Source organism: Gorilla gorilla, chromosome 2 (assembly GCF_029281585.2).
Source record: "Gorilla gorilla gorilla isolate KB3781 chromosome 2, NHGRI_mGorGor1-v2.1_pri, whole genome shotgun sequence".
In the NCBI taxonomy this organism is placed as follows: Eukaryota; Metazoa; Chordata; class Mammalia; order Primates; family Hominidae; genus Gorilla; species Gorilla gorilla.
In genome coordinates this window covers 207,822,864-207,836,591 of record NC_086017.1, presented here as the reverse complement: position 1 = coordinate 207,836,591, position 13,728 = coordinate 207,822,864, and the positions used below count along the sequence as shown (strand labels likewise).

At 42.5% G+C, this 13,728-nt stretch overlaps 1 protein-coding gene across 5 annotated transcripts in view; it reads left to right on the top strand.

Annotated features, from left to right (window-relative positions):
* PCYT1A (phosphate cytidylyltransferase 1A, choline) overlaps positions 1–13,728 on the top strand; it is a 52,515-nt gene that overhangs the window by 23,821 nt on the left and 14,966 nt on the right. For all 5 annotated transcript variants that reach the window (XM_031009681.3, XM_031009682.3, XM_031009685.3 and 2 more), the window contains one exon: positions 6,516–6,615. In XM_031009681.3, the coding sequence (XP_030865541.1) occupies positions 6,516–6,615 (100 nt within the window). The remainder of the gene's footprint in view (positions 1–6,515; positions 6,616–13,728) is intronic.

The window sequence follows — 13,728 nt, the reverse complement described above, 5'->3', positions numbered from 1 at the left end:
CTTTACACATTTCTAGAAGGTAAAATCGGCTGGGCATGGTGGCTTTACGCCTGTAATCGCAGCCCTTCGGGAGGCCAAGGTGGGAGGATCCCTTGAGCCCAGGAGTTTGAGAGCAGCCTGGGCAATATAGGGAGACCCTGTCTCTATTTTAAATTAAAATTGTAATTTTTAAAAAAGATGTAAAATGGACAGTTCTTGGAGATTACTGAGATATGAAGGACAAAAGGTGTTAAGAGTGACTCCTAGGTTTCAGTCTTAGGTACGTTGTGTAGATGGGGTACTTCCCATTGAGATAAGAAATACCAGGAGGAAAAGCAGGTTTAGGAGGAAGACAAAGAGTTTAACTTAGTACAGGTTCAATTTACAGGGCCTATAAGACATCCAAATAGTAATTGGACAGATGAGCTCATTGTTTACATTCACTGAAATGGCAATAGGAGTCAGGGAGAATGATTGCTTTTCTTTTCTTTTTAAAACCAGATCCTGGCTGGGCGCAGTGGCTCATGCCTGTAATCCCAACACTTTGGGAGGCCAAGGAGGGCGGATCACGAGGTCAAGTGATCGAGACCATCCTGGCCAACGTGGTGAAACCCCGTCTCTACTAAAAATACAAAAATTAGCCGGGCGTAGTGGTGGGTGCCTGTAGTCCCAGCTACTCGGGAGGCTGAGGCAGGAGAATTGCTTGAACCCTGGAGGTGGAGCTTGCAGTGAGCCGAGATTGCGCCACTGTACTCCAGCCTGGCGACAGAGCAAGACTCTGTCTCAAAACAAAACAAAACAAAACAAAAAAACAGATCCCCAGGGGGTGGAATCTTTCAGCTCTGTTCTTTGTCCCTTCTTTCTCATACCACATGGTATTCCTCTTGACTCTGTAGCGTTTCCCGTGGCATTATTGTAGCACAGTGGCTCATGCCTAAAATCCAAGCGCCTTGGGAGGTGGAAGGATCCCTTGAGGCCAGGAATTTGAGACCAGCCTGGGCAATGCATTATAGAGAGACACTGTCCCTACAAAAAAAAATGGAAAAATTAACTGGATATGGTGATGTGCCCCTGTGGTCCTAGCTGCTCAGGAAGATGAGGCAGGAGGATCTCTTGAGCCTAGGAGGTCAAGGTTATAGTGAGGTATGGATCGCACTGCTGCATTCCAGCCTGGGCAACAGTGAGACCCTGTCTCTTAAAAAATAAAAAAAATAGAAACAATTGGGATCTCGGGAGGACCTGTTATCATTAATACAGAATGTTTGGGTGAAAAGGAAATAAATGTTTTTCTGTGGCATTCAGAAACTTTTTGCTGAAAAATATTTAAGAATCCTTAGAGCTGGATGCGGTGGCTCACGTCTGTAATCCCAGCACTTTGGGAGGCCGAGGCGGGTGGATCATGAGGTCAGGAGTTCAAAACCAGCCTGGCCAACATGGCGAAACCCTGTCTCTACTAAAACTACAAAAATTAAGCAGGCGCAGTGGCGGGCGCCTGTAATCCCAGCTACTCGGGAGGCTGAGGCAGGAGAATCGCTTGATCCTGGGCGGCAGAGGTTGCAGTGAGCTGAGATCGCGCCACTGCACTCCAGCCTGGGCGACAGGGTGAGACTGTCTCACAAAAAAAAGCAAAAAAAAAAAAAAAAAAAAAAAGAATCCTTAGAAAGTAAAAAGTGTACTGGGAAGACAATATCAAGTTCTAGTCTATATTATTTGAATTATGTCCATTTTCCTGTTAGTGTGGATGCCAGAATCTCTTGTTTTCACTGAAATTTTGAGGAATAGTGAAATAATGTGTGTGAATATAGTCTGGAAAAAGTTGTTATGGAAGCAATATTGCATTCAGAGACAATTCATAATTTGGGGACTGTTGATTGCCATTATAACTTTTAGCTGCATGCATTTGGAAAGTTTATATAGCGTTTTAGAAGCTAACCTCTTAGATTAATAGGAGTTAATTTTGTTAGCATGCTGAAATCTGTGTTCTATAGAATACAAGAGGAAATGAGCTAACGACAAATTCGTTGAGTGCCTACTTTTGTGAAACATTGTGCTAATTACTTTGCGGATGCTACTTTGTTTAATCCTCATAGTAAACTTGTAGGGCAGGTATTGTTGTTTTCTATTTTGTAGAAGATGAAATGAAAGCTTTAGAAACTTGCTGTGATTTCACAGCTATTAAATGATAGAGTTGGGATTTAGATCTAAATTTTCCAAGTCCTAACCCCATGTTCTTTCATTTATACCTCACTACCAGATAGTCTTAAGACTTGAAAGCGATACTGTGGGGTTCCCTTGAGGTTAAAATGAAGGAGATGTGTTTTAGGAGAACATAGAAATATTTAGTCCTACTTTTATAAACCTCAGCTTCTAGAGACACTGTTCTTTGAGAATAACACAGTGTTTTAAAAAAATACTACCTTTTCTAGCTGGAAACAACTCTAGAAAAAAAGATTTTGCTGCTTTGTTATAGCTGCACAACGTTAGGTTTCACTCCCTATACTTAGGAGAAATGGATTCAGCATAAACCCCAGCCAGGAAGGACAGCTGTATTTGTCTTCTACCTGGGAATATACACAGTATGTGAGAAAGACTGAAGAAACAGTTGTGAAAGATAAGATACTTAAAATATCTTTTTTTTTTTTGAGATGGAGTTTTGCTCTGCTGCCCAGGCTGGAGTGCAGTGGCGTGATCTCGGCTCACTGCCACCTCCGCGTCCCGGGTTCAAGCAATTCTCCTGCCTCAGCCTCCCCAGTAGCTGGGATTGCAGGCATGCACCACCCCACCTGGCTAAGTTTTGTATTTTTAGTAGAGATGGGATTTTACCATGCTGGCCAGGCTGGTCTCGAACTCCCGACCTAAGGTGGTCTACCCGCCTCGGCCTCCCAAAGTGCTGGGATTACAGGCGCCCACCACTGCGCCTGGCTAATTTTTGTATTTTTAGTAGTGACGGGGTTTCACCGTGTTAGTCAGGATGGTCTCGAACTCCTGACCTCATGATCTGCCTGCCTCGGCCTCCCAGTGCTGGGATTACAGGTGTGAGCCACCACACCTGGCCAATGTATCTTTTAAAATTTGGGTAAAATTCACGTAACATAAAATTCATTATTTTAACCATTTTAAAGTATATAAGTCAGTAGTTTATAGTCTAGTCATACTGTTGTACAACCATCACAACCATCTAATTCCAGAACATTTCATCACCACAAAAAGAAACCCGCTGTATTCATTAGCAGTCACTCCCTATTACCCCTCCAGCTACCTCCTGGCAACCACTAATCTGCTTTCTATCTCTACAGCTTTGCCTAGTCTGAACATCTAATGTAAATGAAATCATACAGCTTGTGGCCTTTTGTGTCCGACTTCCTTTTTTGGCATAATGTTTTCAAGATCCATCCAAGTGGTAGCGTGTATCAGTACTTTATTCCTTTTTATGGGTAAATAATATTCCATTGTGTGGACATACCATTTGTTTATCCATTCATTGAGGGACATTTGGGTTGTTTCTACTTTTTGGCTATTACGAGTAATGCAAGTGTGAACATTTTTCATGTATAAGTTTTTTGTTTTTGTTTTTGTTTTGTTTTGTTTTTTTGAGGCAGAGTCTTTCTCTATCTTCCAGATGAGCACGGTAGCACAATCTCAGCTCACTGCAACCTCCACCTCCTGGGTTCCAGCGATTCTTCTGCCTCAGCCTCCCAAGTAGCTGGGATTGCAGGCATGCACCACCCCACCTGGCTAAGTTTTGTATTTTTAGTAGAGATGGGATTTTACCATGCTGGCCAGGCTGGTCTCGAACTCCCGACCTAGGTGGTCTACCCGCCTCGGCCTCCCAAAGTGCTGGGATTACAGGCGTGAGTTACCGTGCCTGACATAGTTGTTTTTTTCTTAATATATGTTTTCAGTTATCTTGGGTATATACCTAGCAGTATAATTTCTGGGTCATATGGTAATTCTATGTTTAACATTTTGAAGAACTGTTTTCCAAAGCTGCACATTATTTTATATTCACAGTAGCAATGTATGATGGTTCTAACTTCTTCACATCCTTAGCAAGACTGTTATTGCCTGTCTTTTTGCTCATAGCCATCCTGGTTGATATGAAGTAGTATTTCCTTATGTTTTTGATTAATATCTAGGTCCTTGGTTCTATTTTTAAAAGTATTCCAAAGAAGAATAACACACACACACATCTAAAAATAAATGTCTTGGCTGGGCATGGTGGCTCAAGCCTGTAATTCCAGCACTTTAGGAGGCTGAAGCGGGTGGATCACTTGAGGCCAGGAGTTCAAGACCAGCCTGGCCGACATGGTAAAACCCCGTCTCTACTAAAAATACAAAAATTAGCCAGGTGTGGTGGTGCATGCCTGCAATCCCAGCTAGTTGGGAGGCTGAGGCATGAGAATCACTTGAACCTGAGAGGTGGAGGTTGCAGTGAGCTGAGCTCACACCACTGCACTCCAGCCTGGGCAACAGAGCAAGACTTTGCCTCAAAAAAAAAAAAAAAAAAAGAATGTTTCCATTTATATCATTAAGTATATCTTAAACTAAACTTATATAAGTGATTTTTTTGTTTTTGAGACAGGGCCTTGCTCTGTTGCCCAGGCTGGAGTGCAGTGGGGCAATCTCAGCTCACTGTAACCCCTGCCTCCCTGGCTCAAGCAATCCTCCCATCTCAGCTTCCCAAGTAACTGGGACTACAGGCATATGTCACCACGCCCAGCTAATGTTTGTATTTTTTTGTAGAGACAGGGTTTCGTCATGTTGCCCAGGCTGGTCTTGAACTCCTGGGCTCAAGCAATCCACCAGCCTGGGCCTCCCAAAGTGCTGGGATTACAGGCATGAGCTACTGCACCTGGCCAAAACAAAACAAAACAAACAAACAAACAAAAAAAACGTGTTTTAATGTTAAAACAATTTTGAAAATCTACACTTATCTGAAAACAAAACAGTATCTTCCCAGTCTCTGGATTCAGCCCAATCATGATACGATCTTTTTAGAACTGAACATCACTGCAGCCAGACAGAAATTAGAAGGATTATAAGGGAGCAATTTCATGCCAAAAATTTTGACAATTTAAATGTAATAGACAATTTCCTAGAAAGAGACAAGTTGCAAAAACTAACCAAGACAAAGGAGAAAATCTTAATAGACCTATATCAAGTTAAAAAAAAAAAAAGGAATTAGTCATTAAAAATCTTCTCACAAAGACAGGTCCAGGCCCGAAGTTAAAAAATTAGCCGGGTGTGGTGGTGCATGCCTGCAGTCCCAGCTATTAGGGAAGCTGAGGTGAGAGAATTGCTTGAGCCCCAGAGTTGGAGGCTGCAGAGAGCTATGATCGTGCCGCTGCACTCTAGCCTCGGAGACAGGGTGTCTTTACAAAAACCACAAAAACATTTAAGGAATAAATAATACGAATCTTACACAAAAATAAGGTAAAGAGAACACTTCACAACTTATTTTTTGAGTCCAGATATCAAAGCCAGACATAAACATCACAAGAAACAAACTATAGTTAAAAATCCCAGGCCAGAGGCTGGGCATGGTGGCTCACGCCTGTAATCCCAGCACTTTGGGAGGCCAAGATGGAATGATTGCTTGAGGCCAGGAGTTTGAGACCAGCCTAGGCACGTAGTGAGACCTTGTCTCTACAAGAATAAAAAATTAGCTGGGTGTCGGGTAGTGTATGCCTGTAGTCCCAGCTACTCGGGAGGCTGAGGTGGGAGGATCACTTGAGTCAGGGAGCTGGAGGTTGCAGTGAGCTGAAATGGCGCCAGTGCACTCCAGCCTGGGCAACAGAGCTGGACCCTCTCAAAAAAAAAAAAAAATCCAGATTGGAAAAGAATAAGCAAAACTATATTCACAGATGACATGATATTATATGTAGAAAATGCTAAGGAATCTATGAAACAACAACGGATACTAGAACTGATAATTAACTTTAGCAAAGTTATAGGACGTAAGATCAATATACAGAAAATTTCAATTACACAAACACAAATGCAAATCAATTGCACTGTTACATAATATCGAGGAACAATCCAAAAATAAAATTCAGAAAACGATTCCATTCACAACAGCATCAAGTAGAATAAAATATATAGGAATACAAAACCCCCTTTTTTTTTTTTTTTTTTTTTGAGATGGAGTCTTGCCCTGTGGGCTAGGCTGGAGTGCAATGGTGTGATCTCAGCTCACTGCAACCTCTGCCTCCCGGGTTCAAGCGATTCTCCTGCCTCAGCCTCCTGAGTAGCTGGGATTACAGGTGCCTGCCACCACACCAGGCTAATTTTCTGTATCTTTAGTAGAGACCTGGTTTCACCATGTTAGCCAGGATTGTCTCAATCTCCTGACCTCATGATCCACCCACCTCGGCCTCCCAGAGTGCTGGGATTACAGGCGGGAATAACGAAATCTCTTAAACGAAGCCATCTATAATAGAGAGATCAATCTCCTTTCTCTCATCTTTTTTTTTTTTAGTATTACAGTGTATGCCATTGAGTTGAACTTTCTTTTCCTTCACTTTCCATTTCTTAAGGGCTTACGGCAACCAGCTCCTTTTTCTGATGAAATTGAAGTTGACTTTAGTAAGCCCTATGTCAGGGTAACTATGGAAGAAGCCAGCAGAGGAACTCCTTGTAAGTAAATACCTTCTTAATTTGTTGTTTGACTATTGTTTTTAGCATTCCATTGTCTTTATCAAATACACACCTGCTCTCTATATACTGCCCTCTGTTTACTTGCAAAGGCCAGCGGCGAAGGGGTTCTTCTCACCTGTCTTGATGTTCTATTTAGAAGGGTAACTGCACTCCATAAACTTTCATTTTTTTTCTTATTATTACGTACCTGTTTCCTGGGCTGCTGTTGTAGCTATGAGATACAGTAAAACAGAAACAATATGATATTATATTAGCCTGAGCTGAGTTATGATCTTATCTATTTCTATAAAGTCCAAATCATGTGTCAGGGTGTCACATTCTTCATAGCCTTCAGAATTCCCCACCACCTCTCTACGTTCTGTCAGCTGGCTATGATGCTGCCGATTGATAGAGGACAAAAATATCCCAAGTTGGGAGATGCTTGTCACTTAATTTTATTTTTACTGATATTATAATTTTCCAGGTTTTAAAAAATACTTTATTTTCAAAGCCCTTGCTCTTTATTTGCATGCTTAATTTACATCATTAATTAGCAGTTTTTGACACATAAATTACTAATATATATTCGAGATGCTTTTCTTATGTGGGGCAATTGGTTTTAGAGATCATTATAAAAAGAAACTTCCAAGAGCATTTGTTATGAATACAAAGTCCTATAGGCAAATATTCTTTCTTCTCTGTAAATTCCCCAATTCTCCCTTTTTTTCCAATCTTTTTTCACTTCTTCTGATTACTAAGTGTTCTCTCTACCCTGTAAATATAGGACTGAACTAAGACTCAGACAGACACCAGGGAATAAGAGGGATTTATAGCCACAAATCTGTGCATTTGCAGCATATACAGTATATTTGTGGTTACTTCTTAATTGTGTTGGTATGTTTGCTCTCTGTAGTAACTGAAGAACAGTGAAATACAAATAGAAGTGGGCCAGGAGTGGTGGCTCACACCTGTAATCCCAGCACTTTGGACACCAAGGCGGGCAGATCATCACTTGATGTCAGGAGTTCGAGACCAGCCTGGTTAACATGGTGAAACCCCTTCTCTACTAAAAATACAAAAGTTAGCTGGGCGTGGTGGTGGGCACCTGTAGTCCCAGCTACTCGGGAGGCTAAGGCACGAGAATTATGTGAACCTGGGAGGCAGAGATTGCAGTGAGCTGAGATCATGCCACTGCACTCCAGCCTGGGTGACACAGCGAGACCCTGTCTCAAAACAAACAAACAAAAAACAAATAGAAGTGATGTACAGTCTCATACTGGGAAATTTTTTTTTTTCTTTTGAGGCAGAGTCTCACTCTGTTGCCCAGGCTGGCATGCAGTGGCACAATCTTGGCTCAGTGCAACCTCCTCCTCCCGGGTTCAAGCAATTCTTCTGCCCCAGCCTCCCGAGTAGCTGGGATTACAGGTGTGCACCACCACGCCTGGCTAATTTTTGTATTTTTAGTAGAGACGGGGTTTCACCATGTTGGCCAGGCTGGTCTTGAACTCCTGACCTCGTGATCCACCTGCCTCAGCCTCCCAAAGTGCTGGGATTACAGGTGTGAGCCACCGCACCTGGCCAACGCTGGGAATTTTAACACCTATCCTTTGGCCTTATCTTGGGTATATGTGTTGTGGGTTTGGGGTCCTCAACAAAAAAGAGGCTAATTCCAGAGAATCCTTTCCTTTTGAAAAAATGTTTAGATATAGTTCATATTGATCACAACCTTCTGATTCATGATAAGATCTTTGAGTTTGGCTTCCCTTATTTGGGTAATAGGTAGGCTCCTGGAGGCAGGGTAAAATGACAAAGAAAACCAGAGACTATGGATTGTGTAATGGTAGCCAGGTCTAACTTCAAAACGCCAGAAGATAGTTCAGGGTTCACATTCAGATGTGATAGTAGAGCTGTTGAAAGCAAGAACTTTTTACATACTCTCTAATGACACACATTTACAATCAGCTATTCATTTAGATTTGATCTGATGGGTTGCATTATCCAGTTTGTTGCTAATTTGTTTATATATCATTTGTGGTACATAAAATTTGAAAATATGTGTACTGTTTCCAAGTTGATCTTTTGTTTTGTTTTGTTTTTGAGACAGAGTCTCGCTTGTCAACCAGGCTGGAGTGCGGTGGTGTGATCTCAGCTCACTGCAACATTTCCCTTCTGGGTTCAAGCAGTTCTCAAATCTCAGCCTCCCAAGTAGCTGGGATTACAGGAGTGAGCCACCGTGCCGGGCCTGTTTCCAAGTTTTAAAGCTTATAATTAACAAGTCCTGACTGGTATAATTGTTTTTAATTTTAGAATTATAGGATTTTACAAATAAGTCATTTTCAAGATTATCTACTTTATAGTCTCTTCATTAAGTACATAAAGCAATTAAGGTCCATAGTAACCAAGAAGTGAAGGCTTCCCCTACAGTAAAACAGATGATTAGTGGGATAGAACTGCAGCTCAAACCTCACCCGGGAATGGTGCTACTCATCGTAAGCATTAGAATAGAAGGCCTTCAGCAAAATAATTGTATTTTTGGTGGAACAAACAGCCACAAATTAGCCTATAAATTTGCCAGCTTAATTTGAACTCTGGTTTTTCTCTTAGATCTCATTCTGTCTGACTGTTTTATGTTAAATCACCAAGTAGGTAACTGCATTCATGCCAGTGCAGGACAAGGAATAAAGCAATAAAGAATGCACCTGCTCTAGTGAAGTTTCAACACCTCCCTCCTGCTCCCCAGGTTTTTACGAGGGAGGTTGTATAATCTAGGAGAAGATTCTCTACTTAGAGAAAAACAAATATGATTTGAGAGACAAGAAGGTCAGCTCTGGGAATCTTTTGGGAGATGAAAAAAATCAGCAATATGTTTAACTCAGAGAAAGGAAGGAAAAGGGAGAGTGTGAAGGGCAATGGAAATCTGTTAGGAACAGAATGTTTCGGTGGTAGGTATTTGGGAGAGTAAATCTATCAAAAGAGATCATTAATTGAAACCCAGGTTTCTTCTGCCTAAAGGAGGACATATGGTTGCTTAGTCAGCAGTGGTGCAGCGTATAATTCATAACCCACATAAACCATATAATTTATCATCCAAGTCAGGACGGTTTTGAGCATGAAAGGGAGTTGCTGTTAATAATATACAGAGGTTGAGTGTGGTGGCTCATGCCTATAATCCCAGCACTTTGGGAGGCCAAGGCAGAAGGATTGCTTGAGGCTAGGAATTCAAGACCAGCCTGGGCAATACAGTGAGATCCCATCTCTATAAAAATTTTAATAATTAGCCAGGTGTGGTGGTGTGCATCTATAGTCCCAGCTACTCAGGAGGCTGAGGTGAGAGGATTGTTTGAGCCCAGGAGGTCTAGACCACAGCAAGTCATGATTGCACCACTGCACTTCAGCCTGGGTGACAGAGACCCTATCTTAAAAAACAAATTAATAAATAAATAAAAGTTAAAAAAATATATATAGGCCAGGTACAGTGGCTCACACCTGTAATCCCAGCACTTTGGAAAGCTGAGGTGGGTGGATCATAAGGTCAGGAGATCGAGACCATCCTGGCTAACATGGTGAAACCCCGTCTCTACTAAAAATATAAAAAATTAGCCAGGCGTGGTGGCACACACCTGTAATCCCAGCTATTCAGGAGGCTGAGACAGGAGAATCACTTGAGCCTGGGAGGCGGAGGTTGCAGTGAGCCTAGGTCACGCCACTGCACTCTAGCCTGGGTGACAGAGTGAGACTCCGTCTCAAAAAAAAAAAAAAATATCTATATAACATATATACATATGTAATATATGCATAATTTATAAATGATATTAAATATGTATTATATACTAAATTATATAATAGAAACATGAAAAATTATATTAAAAGTATATAATTTATATAAATATGATTATATATACTATAACATACATTAAATCAGGGGTGTGTTTATCCTGGCCAATAGCCACTTGGTAAAAGAATGGCTAACACTAGCTTTCTTCCCAGACTAGTTCAACAGTGACCCCTTCTGGCCGTTTGGTTAATATATCAGCCTGGGTTTGCCAAAGACTTGGGATGGAATGGTGGCCAGTTGAGATGTTGGTAGGCTGGGGAAGCACTGGAGAGAGCAAGAGGCGCATCTGGGATTGGTCTGAGAAAAGGTTCAGTGATCTACTTGGCCTAACATAGGATGATTAGCTGTGCTGCAAGCAGCCACTTGATCAACAGCATTCCGTGCTATTGCCACCATCCAGGCAATGTGTTTCTTGAGCAAAATTTCCTGCTGTATGCTGTCTAGTAGCAAAGAAACAACAAAATAGTCTTCATTTGTATATTCTATCCCTTGTGTTTCAGGATCGAATAGTGTGAGATTGTAGCTTCTCTGGACTTGTTTAGGGAAAATGGAACTATGTTAGTTACTTCATGGACGTGACTTCTGGGATACTTCAATTTTTTTTTTTTTTTTGCTCTGTCTCCCAGGCTGGAGTGCAGTGGCGCGATCTCAGCTCACTGCAACCTCCGCCTCCTGGGTTCAAGAGATTCTCCTGCCTCAGCCTCCCGAGTAGCTGGGATTACAGGCGCCCACCACCACACCCAGCTAATTTTCGTATTTTTAGTAGACACAGGGTTTCACCATGTTGGCCAGGTTGGCCTCAACTGCTGACCTCAGGTGATCCACCTGCCTTGGCCTCCCAAAGTAAGTGCTGGGATTACAGGTGTGAGCCACTGTGCCCGGCCCAAAAATCTTTTTAATGTATTATTTTTTAATAGGCATAGAGCCAATGCAGTGACTTCTGGGATATAGAAGGGGGATTATATGCTCAGATTTTGTTTTATTTTGCTTTGTCTTATTAAAAATTATCTTTTTAAAAATATTTTTTTCTTCTTTTTTTTTAGTTGACACATGCTGGCAGTAAAAAATAATTTTAATAGAGATAGGGTTTCACTGTGTTGCCCAGGCTGGTTTCAGACTCCTGGGCTCAAGCAGTCCTCCTACCTTGGCCTCCCAAGGTGCTGGAATTACAGGTGTGAGCTACTGTACCCAGCCTGCTTTCTCTCATAGATGAGAAAACTGAGGCATAAGGAAGTTAAGGTTACAGAGGAAGAAAGCTGGTTGGAAAGCTTGGTCAAAGCTTGAGCTATGACCTTTCTGACTCTTAAATCCATTAATTAATTCTTAGTTTTTCGTTGGATTGGTATATTTAATTTAAAAATTTTATTTCCTGTATTATAAAATCAATACAACCAGCCTGGACTGGGCATGGTGGCTCACGCCCGTAATCCCAGCACTTCGGGAGGCCAAGGCGGGCAGATCACTTGAGGTCAGGAAATTGAGACCAGCCTGGCCAACATGGGATACGAATATAAAAATACAAAAATTATGCCGGCTTGGTGGCTTTCGCCTGTAATCCCAGTGACTTGGGAGGCTGAGGCAGGATAGTCACTTGAACCTGGGAGGCAGAGGTTGCAGTGAGCCTAGATCATGTCACCACACTCCAGCCTGGGCGACAGAGCAAGACTCCATCTCAAATAAATAAATAAATAAAAATACAACTAGCTTGGGCAACATGTGAAACCCCATCTGTACAAAAAATACAAAAATCAGCTGAGCGTAGTGGTGTGTACTGTAGTCAGCAGGGCGTGGCGGTGTGCACTGTAGTCAACGGGGCGTGGTGGTGTGCACTGTAGTCAGCTGGGCGTGGTGGTGTGCACTGTAGTCAGCTGGGCGTGGTGGTGTGCACTGTAGTCAGCTGGGCGTGGCGGTGTGCACTGTAGTCAGCTGGGCGTGGTGGTGTGCACTGTAGTCAGCTGGGCGTGGCGGTGTGCACTGTAGTCCCAGCTTCTCGGGAGGCTGAGGCAGGAGGATCATTTGAGCCTGGGAGGTGGAGGTTTCAGTGATCTGAGACCATGCCACTGCACTCCAGCCAGGGTGACAGAGCCAGACCCTGTCTCAAAAAATCAAATCAAGTGAAATCAATACATTCCCACAGTTTAATATCCATAAAATACAAAAAGGGCATAAAGTAAAATATATCCCTCTCAAGACCTGTCTCACAGCCACCTGGTATCCCTATAACAGGCCACCAATATTACCCATTTCTGTGAATATCTAAGTAAATTGTTTATATATCCTCCCACCTTTTAGTGGGTGTATTATGCTATATTCAATCTTCCGTTGAAATGTAGGTCGTTTCCTGACTGTTGCTATTATAAACAGTACTGCAATGAATAACATCTATATTTACTGTGAGATAATTCCCAGAATTAGAATAGCTGGGCCAAAGCTATAAGCATTTGTCGTTTGTCTTTTGATAGATATGACCTAATTGCCCTTCTTGAAAGTTGCTGATACTCCTTTCAGCAGTGTATGATTTCTTGGTTTAAAATCTACTTATTTATAAGTAAAGCTTTTTGAAAACAAAAATTCATAAACCTCCTGAGAACTACTTTCCTTCTCCTTCATTCATTGCCCTGAAGACAGGAAGGAGATGTATCTGATCCTCAACCTCAGCATGGTATATCTGATCCTCAGCCTCAGCATGGTGTATCTGATCCTCAGCCTCAGCATGGTGTATCTGATCCTCAACCTCAGCATAGTGTATCTGGTCCTCAGCCTCAGCATAGTGTATCTGGTCCTCAGCCTCAGCATAGTGTATCTGGTCCTCAGCCTCAGCATAGTGTATCTGATCCTCACCCTCAGCATAGTGTATCTGGTCCTCAGCCTCAGCATGGTGTATCTGGTCCTCTCAGCATAGTGTATCTGGTCCTCAGCCTCAGCATGGTGTATCTGGTCCTCTCAGCATAGTGTATCTGGTCCTCAGCCTCAGCATGGTGTATCTGGTCCTCACCATAGTGTATCCGATCCTCAGCGTCAGCATAGCGTATCCGATCCTCAGCCTCAGCATGGCGTATCTGGTCCTCAGCCTCGGCATGGCGTATCTGGTCCTCAGCCTCGGCATGGCGTATCTGGTCCTCAGCCTCGGCATGGCGTATCTGGTCCTCAGCCTCGGCATGGCGTATCTGGTCCTCAGCCTCGGCATGGTGTATCTGGTCCTCAGCCTCGGCATGGTGTATCTGATGACACTTTGACCTGTCTTTCCCAAATGATGTAAATGCTCCTGTCAGTTTCTG